The following is a 14,310-nucleotide window of genomic DNA, read 5'->3' as shown; positions in this document are numbered from 1 at the left end:
AAAACAGGACCAAAGGAATCCAGAGAGCCCTGCCAAAGCCTGACCAGAAGTACTCAAAGAAAATAAATTGTTAAAATTTTTTTTGAAAAAGAAAACTAAATAGACATTCTCTAAACAAGATACAAAATGGACAACAAATACATAAAAGATGCTCAACCTCACTAATCATTAGAGAAACGTAAATCAAAACCATAAGGAGATACCACCTTACACCTGCTAAGATCAATACTAGTTTAAAAAGCAGAAAATAATAAGCATTGGCAAGGATGTGGAGAAACTGGAACCATTATGCACTACTGCTAGGAATGTAAAATGGTACAGCCCCTGTGGAAATGAGTATGGTGGTTCCTCAAAAAAATCAAAAATAGAATTACCATAAAGTCCAGCAATTCTACTTATGAGTACATATCTAAATTAATTGAAAGCAGGGTTTCAAAGGGATATTTCTACACTTGTGTTCATAGCAGCATTATTCACAATAGGCAAAAGGTATTAACAACCCAATGTTCATTGGCAGATAAATCAGTAAACAAAATGTGGTATATACCTAAAGTAGAATAATACTCACCTTAAAAAGGAAAGAATCTATGATATGCTATAGCATGGAGCAATCTTGATAACATTATGCTAAGTGAAACAGTCCAAAAAGACAAATACTGTATGACTCCTCTTGTATTAGGCTGTTTTTGCATTGCTATAAAGGAATACCTGAGGCTGGGCAATTTATGAAGAAAAGAGGTTCTTTCACAATTCTGCAGGCCATATAGAAAGCATGGTACCACCATCTACTCAGCTTCTGGTGAGGCCTCAGGAAGCTTCCAGTTATGGCAGAAGGCAAAGGGGAAAAAGGTGTGTCGCACGGCAAGAACAGGAACAAGAGAAGGGGGAAGTGCCACACTCTTTTAAATAACCAGATCTTGCATCAGCTCAGAGCAAGAACTCACTTATTATCATGAGGACAGCACCAAGTCATTCATGAGGGATACATCTCCTACAGGCCCCACCGCCAGCACTGGGGATTACACTTCAACACGAGATTTGGAGGGGACAAACAACCAAGCTATATCACCATTATATGAGGTACCTACAATAGTCAAATTCATTGAAACAGAAAGTAGAATGATGGTTACCAAGGGCTTGGGGGAAAAAGAATGGACAGTTGTTTAATGGGTAGTTTTTATTTTGCAAGATGAAAAGTTCTGGAGATGGATGGTGCTGATGGTAGCACAATGATATGACTGTAGTTAATGTCACTGACATGTACACTTAAAAATGGTTAAGATAGGCCAGGCATAGTGGCTCATGCCTGTAATCCCAGCACTTTGGGAGGCCGAGGTGGGAGGATCACAAGGTCAGGAGTTCGAGACCAGCCTGACTAACATGGTGAAACCCTGTCTCTACTAAAAATACAAAAATTAGCCTGGCGTGGTGGTGTGCGGCTATAATCCCAGCTACTCAGGAGGCTGAGGCAGGAGAATCGCTTGAACCCGGGAGGCAGAGGTTGCGGTGAGCCAAGATCGTGCCACTGCACTCCAGCCTGGGTGACAGAGTAAGACCCCGTCTCAAAAAAAAAAGGGGGGGGGTTAAGATGGTAAATTTTATGTTGCGTGTATTTACCACAATTAGAAAAAAAAAAAAAAAATTAAAGCCCAAAATGATCAAGGGAGAATCTATTTTAACTGCCAAGACTAGTGAGGGAAAGTCAGTTGAGCCCAAGTCCAAGGTAAACTGAGGATAGTGTCAAGATATCTCAGCCTTCTTGCCATACTAACCCTTTGACATAAATAACAATAGAACAGTCTAGTGGTAGGTCTCCATGGAGCCCTCTGGCAGTGACGTCCCCAGTTGAATGCAGGTGCTATATGAACAAGCAAGATGGAAATCTATAGTATTACTAGACACCATGCATGCAGTTTAATCTGAATCATTCAGTTCCCATGGACCTCACAGGGAGTGGCAATCAGAGACCTATGATGGTTAAGGAAAATTAAGTTTAAATAACTTCCCAGGACCAAGCAGAAAGCCCAAAACCTTGTTGACCTGTTTTGAGTTTTACATAAACACATCACACACATGAAGCTGTTACTAGGCTGTTACTATTTTTTGGAGGGGTTTTGTGGATGCAGCTTCCACACAACTTTGAAAATATAAATATATAGTATTTAGATCCATGCCAGTGATTGAATCATTGTACTAAGACAGAAATGGCTAAAACCTTCCATGGCTGTCCTGTCTCTACATTTTATGAAAAAAGTTCCAAGGCCACAACTGGTGGCTCACACCTGTAATCCCAGCACTTTGGGAGGCCGAGGTGGGTGGATCACCTGAGGTCAGGAGTTTGAGACCAGCCTGGCCAACATGGTGAAACCCCATCTCTACTAAAAATACAAAAATTTGCTAGGCATGGTGGTGGGCGCCTGTAATCCCAGCTACTCAGAAGACTGAGGCAGGAGAATCGCTTGAACCCAGGAGGTGGAGGTTGCAGTGAGCTGAGATCACCCCACTGCATCCCAGCCTGGGCAACAGAGTGAGTTCTAAAAAAAAAAAAGTTCTAAAAATGTATCATGACCCAGATTAGTATGTGAGGAGAGGGTGTGTAAATATAATGCCAACACAAAATTACATGTGTTATAAATGTGTTATAATCCAAATGTGTTTGCTCTTTTATGTGTTGGTTTTTGTGGAGGCCAAGAAAGATTACGAATAAATGGCATAAACTGATGAAAATTATTCTTTAATGTAGGGGACAAAATATATTTTAAATATGTATTCTTATTTTTATCACACATATGTACATAATTTAAAAAACCAAATACTTCTACAATAAAGGTTGATTCAGTAAGAATTGAAAAATTTTATAAAATTTAAAATTTATTTTAAATAATAAATTTATTTAAATAATTTATTTATTATTCAGCCTGGGCGACAAGAGTGAAACTCCATTTCAAAAAAAAAAATAAAAACAAAAAAATTAGCAAAGGACCTGAATAAGCATTTTCCACAGATGACATATAAATGTCCAACAGGTATAAGAAAAAGTGTTCAACATTACTAATCGTCAGGGAAATGCAAATTAATACCAAAATGACATTATCCCCTCATACTTCTTAAGATGGCTATTAATAAAGAGACAGAAGATAAGAAGTATTGGTGAAGATATGGAGAAAAAGGAATCCTTGTACAATGTTGGTGGTAACGTAAATTGGTATAGCTACTTTGGGAAAGAGTATGGAGTTTCCTCAAAAAATTATACATACAATTACCCTATGATCCAGCAATCCCACTTCTGGGTATATATTCCAAAGGAAATGAAATTAGTATTTTGAAGAGGTATCTGTACTCCACATTCACTGCAGCATTATTAACAATAGTCAAGATACAGAAATAACCTAAGTGTCCATCAGTGGGTAAGTGGATAAAAAATTGTTATGTATATATGTACATATACACACACAAATATTATTCAGCCTTAAAAAAGAAGGCATCCTACCATTTTCAACACCATAGATGAACCTGGAATACATTATACTAAGTGAAATAAGCCAGCCACAAAAAAATATTGCATGATCTTACTTATATATGAGATCTAAAATAGTAAAATTCATAGAAGCAGAGAACAGAATAGTGGTTACTAGGGGTGAGCCAGGGAAGGTGGAGGAAATGAGGAGATGTTGGTCAAAGGGTACGAAGCTTCAGTTATATAGGATGAATAAATTCTAGAGATCGAATGTATAGCATAAGTATAGATAATAGCACTATACTGTATATTTGAAATCTGCTAGATCTTAAGTATTCTCACCATACATATATAAAATGGTAATTCTGAGGTAATGATATATTAGCTTGACTACAGTCATCATTTTACAATGTATATCAAAACATTACATTGTACATGTAATGTATTATATGTATATTTAATTAATATACATATAATACATGTATGTATTATATGTATATTTATATATAATTATATGTATATTTATATATGTATATTAATTATATGTATATTTATATATATACTTTTTATTTTAAAAAAGATATATACCAGAAGCTCAAAGGGAAAAAACAAGTCCCTTAGCAAACTAGGAATAGAAGGGAACTTACTTGGTTCCATGAATTGGATCTACAAAAAAACCTACAGCTAACATTATATTTAATGGTGAAAAGATTAAATGCTTTCCCCCTAAGATGGGGAAACAAGGCAAGGACATCAACTCTCACCATTGCTATTCAACATTGAAAAGGACATCCTAGCCAGCACAAACTGTGGGAAGCGGGTGAGGCAGGCAGGGAGAGTATACAGACTGAAAGAAAGAATGTAAAACATCTTTTCTTATGGAACACCGACCATCTATGTAGAAAACCCTAAAGAATTTAGAAAAAAGCTACAGAACTAATAAATAAGTTTAGCAAGATCACAGAATACAAGGTCAATATTTAAAAATCAATTATGTTTCTACACATCAGCAACAAACTATTAGATACTGAAATTTTAAAATCCTACCTACAAGAACATAAAAAATATGAAATACTTGTGGATAAATTTAGCAAAGTATGTATAAGACCTGTATTGTGAAAACCACAAAACATTGATGAGAGAAATCAAATATATCAATAAATGGAGTTTTAAATATGCTCATTAGTTAGAAGATGGTAAAAGAAGTCAATTTTTCTCAAATCGATTTACAGATTCAAATCAGTCCCATCAAAATCCCAGTAAGCTTTTTTGTAGGAAATGTCATTCTAAAATTTACATGGAAATGCAAATGACCTATAATAGTCAAAACAACTTTGAAAACAAACATAGTTGGAAGAAGAATTAAACTACCTGATTTCAAAAATTACAACAAAGCAGAAGTAAAGACAGTGTGTTATTGCAGTAAGGATAGACATTTAGATCAACAGAACAGAAAAGGGTCCAGAAATAGACTAACACATACTCAGCAAACTAATTTTCAACAATGATACCCAGGTAATTCAATGAGGGAAAGCTAGTCTTTTCAATTAATTGTACTAAAATAATTGCTATCCACGTGCAAAAAATAAACCCAAATTCTTTTTTTTTTTGAGACTGTCACCGAGGCTGGAGTGCAGTGGCACCATGTCAACTCACTGCAACCTCCGTCTCCTGGGTTCAAGCAATTCTCCTGCCTTAGCCTCCCGAGTAGCTGGGATTACAGGCACCCACCACCACGCCAGGCTAGTTTTTATATTTTTAGTAGATATGAGGTTACACCACGTTGGCCAGGCTGGTCTCGAACTCCTGACCTCAGATGATCCACCCACCTTGGCCTCACAAAGTGCTGGGATTACAGGCATGAGCCACTGCGCCCGGCCAATAAACCCAAATTCTTAACTTTTGCCATATATTAAAATTAATTCAATGGTTCCAGAAGTAAATTGCCTAAGATCCATGATTACATTCCATAATATAGTAATTTTTATCAATACCACATTGCTTTAATTGTGGGAAAGGAGGACCACTATATGAAATAAAAATAAAAAATATTAATATTAAATACTAAAAAAATTCATAATAAACTAGAGGCCTAAATATAAGAGCTGAAACCATAAAACTTCTAGAAGAAAACATTTTTAGAAATCTTTGCAGCCAGGCACAGTGGCTCATGCCTATAATCCCAACACTTTGGGAAGCTGAGGTGAAAGGATCACCTGAGTCCAGGAGTTTGAGAACAGCCTAGGCAACATAGTGAGATCCTGTCTCTACAAAAACTGTAACAAATTAGCCAGGCACGGTGGTGTGTGCCTACAGTCCCAGCTACTCAGAAGGCTGAGATGGGAGGACTACTTGAGCCTGGGAGGTCAAGGCGGCAGTGAGCTGTGATCACACCACTGTTCTCCAGCGTAGGTAACAGAGCAAGATTCTGACTCAAAAAAAAAAAATGGCTTTGCAATCTTGGCATAGGTAAAAATTCCCTAAGTAGTATATGAAAAGGATAAACCATAAGAGAAAAAAATACTGCACTTCAAAATTTTTAACTTCTGCTCTTCAAAAGACAATAAGAAATGAAAAAATAAGCTATAAACTGGTAGAAATATTCAAAAAACATGTTTCTGATAAAAGAGCTGTAACCAGAGTAAGAATTCTTAATTCAAATATAAGAAGGCAAACAACTCAAAAATGGTTAAAAGACATGAACAGACACGGCACCAATGAGACATACAAACGGCAAATACATGAAAAGATGTTCAACAGTATTAGTCACTAAAGAAATGCAAGTTAAAACCACCATGAGATAATACTACACACTTATTAGGATAGTTAAAATTAAAAAGACTGACAATAATAAGTGTTGGTGAGGATGTGGAAGATGTGGAACCCTCATACATTATGAGAATGCAACTTGGGAAAACAGTTTTGCAGTTTCCTATAAAGTTAAACACAGACATGCCATATGACTCAGTGGTTCTTCTCTTGGACATTTAACAATGAAAAATGAAAACATGCCCAAAGGCTCGTATACAAATATTCAGTAGTGTTATTCATAACAGCTGAAAAAAATGAAAACAACCCCAGTGTTTATCAAAAGCTGAATGGATAAGCAAAATAAGTTTACCTATGCAATGGAATACTCTTCATTAATGAAAAGGCATCAACTACAGATAACATGGAACAACAGAGATGAATCTCAAATTACACTGAATGGAAGAAGCCTGACTGAAAAGACTACATATGATATGATTCCATTACATGAATTCTAGAAAAGGCAAAACTACAGTGAGGTAATGCATATTAATAATGTTAATTAGCTAGATTTAGTCATTTTACAATGTATATATACTTCAAAATAATGTTGCACACAGTGAATATATACAATTTTATCTGTCAAAAATATATATAAATAAAAATTATTAAAAAACGCAAAACTAGAGTGATAGAAAGCAGATCAATGGTTTCTAGGTGCTGAAGGTGGGCAGAGAAGCTCACTGCAAAGAGGCACAAGGAAACTGGGTTAATTGAAATGTTCTGTATCATGATTGTGGTGATGGTTACATGACTATATACATTAAACACATCAAACTGAACACTTAAAGACAGTGAATTTTATGTAAATTATACCTCAATAAAAGTAATTTGTAAAAATTTTAACAAAGATTTTAAAAAATATTACAGTATTTAAGTTAAATATGTATAGTCATATGTCACTTAACAATGGGGATACATTCTAAGAAATGTGTCATTAGGTGATCTTGTCATTGTGTGACTATCATAGAGTATACTTATGCAAACCTCGATGGTACAGCCTACTACATACCTAGGCCTATTGCTCGTGGGATAGCCTATTGCTCCCAGGCTACAAACCTGTACAACATGTTGCTGTACTGAACACTGTAGGCAACTGTAACACTAACACAATGCTAAATATGTGTATATCTAAGCATAGAGAAGGTACAGTAAAAATTACACCTGTATAGGACACTTACCATGAATGGAGCTTGAAAGGTGAAAATTGCTCTGGGTGAGTCAGTGAGTGAGTGGTGAGTGAATGTGATGGTCTAGGACATTACTGTATACTACTGTAGACTTTATAAACACTGTACACTCAATTAACTATCCTAAAAAGTATGTAGTGTTATCTCATGTCGGTTTTAATTTGCATTTCCTTAATGACTATTTTTATAAATAAATTTATTTTAAAAGTATCTTTCTTCAATCATAAATTAACCTTAGCTTACTGTAACATTTGTACTTTATAAACTTTAAAATTTTTTTAAAAACATTTGGACTGCTTTACAATAACTTAAAACATATACAATATTTTTTCTATTATTACATTGTTAAAATTGTTGTATTTTAAAAACTTTTTGTTAAAAACTAAGACACAAACATGTACATTAGCCTATGCCTACAAGGGCCAGTATCACCCAGATGTCACAGGTGACAGGAATTTTTCAGCCCCCTTATAATCTAATGGGATCACTATCATATCTGTGGTCCTCTCTTGACTGATATGTTGTAATAAGACACATGACTGTATATGTAACACGCACCAAATTGTAGTTATCCTTATATTTCTCAGTAACGAATATATTAGAATTTGACAAACTTGGTTTTGTGACTACAGTGCAAAAATCATTCTATATATGATACAAAGACATTTCTATCCATTTGTTCACAATAGTTACCACTGGGGCAAAAAGATGGAGCAGAGAGACAGTATGGGGTGGTCTCCTATGCCTGCGGAAGCCAAACTGCTTTAATGTCACCATTCAGCAAAGACCCATGATATTAACAGGGAGAACTAGCTGTGCACTAGGTATCCCTCAAGTCTACCATTTGTAGTACTCATTAGCAGCTGAAGAAAACTTATCTCCTGCACCTGATCCAGACCCTGACAGTAGCAGATAAAGCAAAATACTACAACTCATACCTCAGTTTTAAGTCACAAGGAACACAAAGATGACTTTGGTCATCTCACGTTCAATGAGAAGGCTATATTTAAGCAGAAAGATGAATCATCACAATATATACATGTGAGCTCCTACCATATTATGACAGAACATGTAAGCGATCCAAAAAAAGTAATGTCTTTTAAATGTATTTGACCTATTTGCTTATTGCTGGTTTTCCCTCACTAGAATGATGATATCCTATAATGAAAGGGATTTCTGTCTTCACTGTTCACTGCTATATCCCTCGCATCCCCTAAAATGCCTAGCATATACTAATTATTCAATAAATATTTGTTAAATTAATTATGCCCATGTAGATATTCAGTAAATATTTGTTGTATGAATTTAAGTCAATGTAGACATCATTCACAGCTAAATGATATAATAACTTTCCATTATATGTTCCTTTCTTGTACAATTTCTTTGTTTGGAAGTTACTAATTTTTTTTTTCTTTCATTGGTTTCTATGTACCAAATAAAACCTAAACTTTCAACCAAGTTGATTCTTATTTTCTTTACATATTTCTTAATTCTAAAATTTCCTAAAGTGTATATATATTTAGAATAAAGAACACATGCATCATTATAAAACTAGAGTTTTATGGAGGACTCTTATCAATTAATAATAACACTTTTTTGTTTATTTCTGCAAATCTATCCCTCTGCATATGCTGTTTTCCCTATCTGGAAAACCCTCCACACTTGTCTCTGTTAACCTAGCCTATCTTAACTCAATCTCCCTTACTACAGAATCCTTTATCATACTGGTTAATTTCAACCTTTTGATCCACTCTGACTCCTAACAAAATCCTAAACCCCTTTAGGGCAGGCAATATTCAGTATGTTTCTGTATTTCCCACTGTTACGGCACATTTGATAAATGCTTAATGTGTTGACCTTGATGAATTTCAGTGACACTGAAGAAGCTTGAGGATACAAAAATTCATGTAAAGCTAAGAAGACAAAGATATATTTCCATGTTAAACTATTATGCATAAACCTACCAGTAGTGTCTGTCCTTGGAAAATGAAGAAATGACCTGATATAACTATGGTGAGAACAAGATACCCAGATTCTTCATTGGAATCAAAAACCTTGAAAAAGAGAAAGAGAAAAATATGTAAAACATAATACATTTCTATAATAACCGATAAACTTATAATACTGATAACCAAACTATTTTCTCACATTGATCTTTCTACCCTGAGCATTCTTTCCTTTTCCATTCATTTAATCTGTAACCCTTCCCTTACAACTTCAAGTTTCTCCATATATATAGGCTAACAGCCAGACTTTAAAAAAATTAAATTAAAAGCCAATATTTTGAAACAGAAAGAATATCAGATTAAGAATCATGAGTTGTTGTGGGTCCTGAGCCAACCACTATTTAGTTACATTTTAATAAATCATTTATTCTCTCTGAGCCTCAGTATTATTTCTGTAAAATGAAGATAGTGCCTTACAGAGCTGCTGGAAGACTTCACAGTCCAATTTCTTCAGCCATGTAATCTATTTTTCTTTTTTTTTTTTTGAGACAGAGGTTCGCTCCTGTAGCCCAGGTTGGAGTGCAATGGTGTGATCTCGGCTCACAGCAACATCTGCCTTGTGTGTTCAAGCAATTCTCCTGCCTCAGCCTCCAGAGTAGCTGGGATTACAGGCATGTGCCACCATGCCTGGTTAATTTTTGTATTTTTAGTGGAGATGGGGCTTCACCATGTTGGTCATGCCGGTCTCAAACTCCTGTCTGCCCGCCTCAGTCTCCCAAAGTGCTGGGATTACAGGCATAAGCCATCGCACCTGGCCATCCATTTTTCATAACCCCTTAAACATCTGGTGCTTTCCTTTGGATGAGCTCTAGTTTGTCAGTGTCACTCTTAAAATATGGTGCCATAAACTTACCGTAATCCTCTTGGTGTAGTCTAATTATCTCCCATTACTTGCAATAGTGTTGCCTATAATCACATTAACCTTTTGAGGGGGTAGTACCACTGAAGAGTTTGATCTTAAATCTACATAACCTCCTGACACTTCATTACCTATGTTGGTAAATCATATTTCCCTTTATTTATCCTGAACCTAAACATAAAACCTTGGATTAGCCCCATTATATTTTATCTTGTTAGATTTGATCTATAGTTCCAACCTATTGAGATGTAGTGAGGAACTGAAGCAATTAAATCAAAATGTCAGGGAGGACATGACTGATAAATACAATACAGTGGGATCTGGATCTTAAGTGACTACACTATACAGGTGGCTTTGATGTCCTTAATAAACACCATAAAGTAAACCATCCTTATATAAACAATAAGATAAATTATAGACTCATCTTAATGCCCAAAGTTCAAAATAATTAGCACACACCTAATTCAACTTATATATGTTTTTATGAGGTTACTGCATTGTACTGAGAAATAATGTTCTTATAGTTTCATATGTGGGGTTTGGAGTTTTAATGCTATATTTAAATCCAAGATTTCCTACTGTGTTTTCTCTAATTCATTTTAAATTCCAAACTTAAAAAGTGAGTAACATTTTAGATGTCAAAGGGGATACGATAGACCTGCACTAATTCCTTCAGTGGTTGTAATTCTCCCTCTTTCCCAGTATTTGGAACTTGGTCAGTGGCATAACGCTCTTCCTATCACAGTTTAAATGAATTATCCTGTGTGTTTTATGACTAGTTAGAACCAGAAGCATAGCTAGGAGTCAAGTACAGCTTTCACAACTAGAGTCTGGTCAATGAATTATTTGGAAGGCAAAGTGTTAACATGATAGTTTAATGTTTTAAGAAATGTAGCATATATAACAAAGAGCATCCAAAATATAAGTGTACAGCTCAATGAACGATGACAAAGCAAACATATCACCCAAGTGAAGAAACAGAACATTACCAGATTTCCAGCAGGTCCTCTAGTGTTTGCTGTCTTGAAAGTTACTATCTGCAGACCTCTAGCAAGACTACTAAAGAAGAAAAGAGAGAAGAATCAACCAGATGCAATAAAAAATGATAAAGGGGATATCACCACCGACCCCACAGAAATACAAACTGCCATCAGCGAATACTATAAACACCTCTACGCAAATAAACTAGAAAACCTAGAAGAAATGGATGAATTCCTGGACACATACACCTTCCTGAGACTAAACCAGGAAGAAGGTGAATCCCTGGATAGACCAATAACAGGCTCTGAAATTGAGGCAATAATTAATAGCCTACCAACCAAAAAAAGTCCAGGACCAGACGGATTCACAGCCTAATTCTACCAGAGGTACAAGGAGGAGCTGGTACCATTCCTTCTGAAATGATTCCAATCAATAGAAAAAGAGGAAATCCTCCTTAACTCGTTTTATGGGGCCAACATCATCCTGATACCAAAGGCTGGCAGAGACACACACACACACACAAGAGAATTTTAGACCAATATCCCTGATGAACATCGATGCAAAAATCCTCAATAAAATACTGGCAAACCGAATCCAGCAGCACATCAAAAAGCTTATCTGCCATGATCAAGTGGGCTTCATCCCTGGGATGCAAGGCTGGTTCAACATATGCAAATCAATAAACGTAATCCAGCATATAAACAGAACCAAAGACAAAAACCACATGATTATCTCAATAGATGCAGAAAAGGCCTTTGCAAAATTCAACAGCCCTTCATGTTAAAACTCTCAATAAATTTGGTATTGATAGAATGTATCTCAAAATAATAAGAGCTATTTATGACAAACCCACAGCCAATATCATACTGAATGGGCAAAACCAGGAAGCATTCCCTTTGACACCTGGCACAAGACAGGAATGTCCTCTCTCACCACTTCTGTTCAACACAGTGTTCGAAGTTCTGGCCAGGGCAATCAGGCAGGAGAAAGAAAAAAAGGGTATTCAATTAGGAAAAGAGGAAGTCAAATTGTCCCTGTTTGCAGATGACATGATTGTATATCTAGAAAACCCCATTGTCTCAGCCCAAAATCTCCTTAAGCTGATAAGCAACTTCAGCAAACTCTCAGGATATAAAATCAATGTGCAAAATTCACAAGCATTCTTATACACCAATAACAGGCAAACAGAGAGCCAAATCATGAGTGAACTCCCATTCACAATTGCTTCAAAGAGAATAAAATGACTAGGAATACAACTTACAAAGGATGTGAAGGACCTCTTCAAGGAGAACTACAAACCACTGCTCAATGAAATAAAAGAGGACACAAACAAATGGACGAACATTCCATGCTCATGGATAGGAAGAATCAATATCGTGAAAATGGCCATACTGCCCAAGGTAATTTATAGATTCAGTGCCATCCCCATCAAGCTACCAATGACTTTCTTCACAGAATTGGAAAAAACTACTTTAAAGTTCATATAGAACCAAAAAAGAGCCTGCATTGCCAAGACAATCCTAAGCCAAAAGAACAAAGCTGGAGGCATCACACTACCTGACTTCAAACTATACTACAAGGCTACAGTAACCAAAACAGCATGGTACTGGTACCAAAACAGAGATATAGACCTATGGAACAGAACAGAGTCCTCGGAAATAATATCACACATCTACAACCATGTGATCTTTGCAAACCTGACAAAAACAAGAAATGGGGAAAGGATTCCCTATTTAATAAATGGTGCTAGGAAAACTGGCTAGCCATATATAGAAAGCTGAAACTGAATCCCTTCCATGCACCTTACACAAAAATTAATTCAAGATGGATTAGAGACTTAAATGTTAGACCTAAAACCATAAAAATCCTAGAAGAAAACCTAGGCAATACCATTCAGGACATAGGCATGGGCAAGGACTTCATATCTAAAACACCAGAAGCAATGGCAACAAAAGCCAAAATTGACAAATGGGATCTAATTAAACTAAAGAGCTGCTGCACAGCAAAAGAAACTACCATCAGAGTGAACAGGCAACCTACAGAATGGGAGAAAATTTTTGCAATCTACTCACCTGACAAAGGGCTAATATCCAGAATCTACCAAGAACTCAAACAAATTTACAAGAAAAAACAAAAAACCCCATCAAAAAGTGGGCAAAGGATATGAACAGACACTTCTCAAAAGAAGACATTTATGCAGCCAACAGACACATGAAAAAATGCTCATTGTCACTAGCCATCAGAGAAATGTAAATCAAAACCACAATGAGATACCATCTCACACCAGTTAGAATGGCAATCATTAAAAAGTCAGGAAACAACAGGTGCTGGGGAGGATGTGGAGAAATAGCAACACTTTTACACTGTTGGTGGGACTGTAAACTAGTTCAACCATTGTGGAAGACAGTGTGGCGATTCCTCAAGGATCTAGAACTAGAAATACCATTTGACCCAGCCATCCCATTACTGGGTATATACCCAAAGGATTATAAATCATGCTGCTATAAAGACACATGGACACGTATGTTTATTGTGGCACTATTCACAATAGTAAAGACTTGGAACCAACCCAGATGTCCATCAATGATAGACTGGATTAAGAAAATGTGGCACATATACATCACGGAATACTATGCAGCCATAAAAAAGGATAAGTTCGTGTCCTTGTAGGTACATGGATGCAGCTGGAAACCATCATTCTCAGCAAACTATCGCAAGGACAAAAAAACCAAACACCACATGTTCTCACTCAGAGGCAGGAATTGAACAATGAGAACACTTGGACACAGGAAGGGGAACATCACACACCAGGGCCTGTTATGGGGTGGGGGGAGGGGGGAGGGATAGCATTAGGAGATATACCTAATGTAAATAACGAGTTAATGGGTGCAGCACACCAACATGGCACATGTATACATATGTAACAAACCTGCATGTTGTGTATATGTACCCTAGAACTTAAAGTATAATTTAAAAAAATTAAAGAATGTAAAAAAAAAAAATCACTAT

General features: G+C 36.1%; 1 protein-coding gene across 1 annotated transcript in view; it reads right to left on the bottom strand.

The window, feature by feature from the left end:
* REC114 (REC114 meiotic recombination protein) overlaps positions 1–14,310 on the bottom strand; it is a 120,592-nt gene that overhangs the window by 70,896 nt on the left and 35,386 nt on the right. The window contains exon 2 of the mRNA XM_008015965.3: positions 9,420–9,509. Within this exon, the coding sequence (XP_008014156.1) occupies positions 9,420–9,509 (90 nt within the window). The remainder of the gene's footprint in view (positions 1–9,419; positions 9,510–14,310) is intronic.

Source organism: Chlorocebus sabaeus, chromosome 26 (genome assembly GCF_047675955.1).
Source record: "Chlorocebus sabaeus isolate Y175 chromosome 26, mChlSab1.0.hap1, whole genome shotgun sequence".
Lineage (NCBI taxonomy): Eukaryota > Metazoa > Chordata > Mammalia > Primates > Cercopithecidae > Chlorocebus > Chlorocebus sabaeus.
This window is presented reverse-complemented; position numbering and strand designations above follow the sequence as displayed.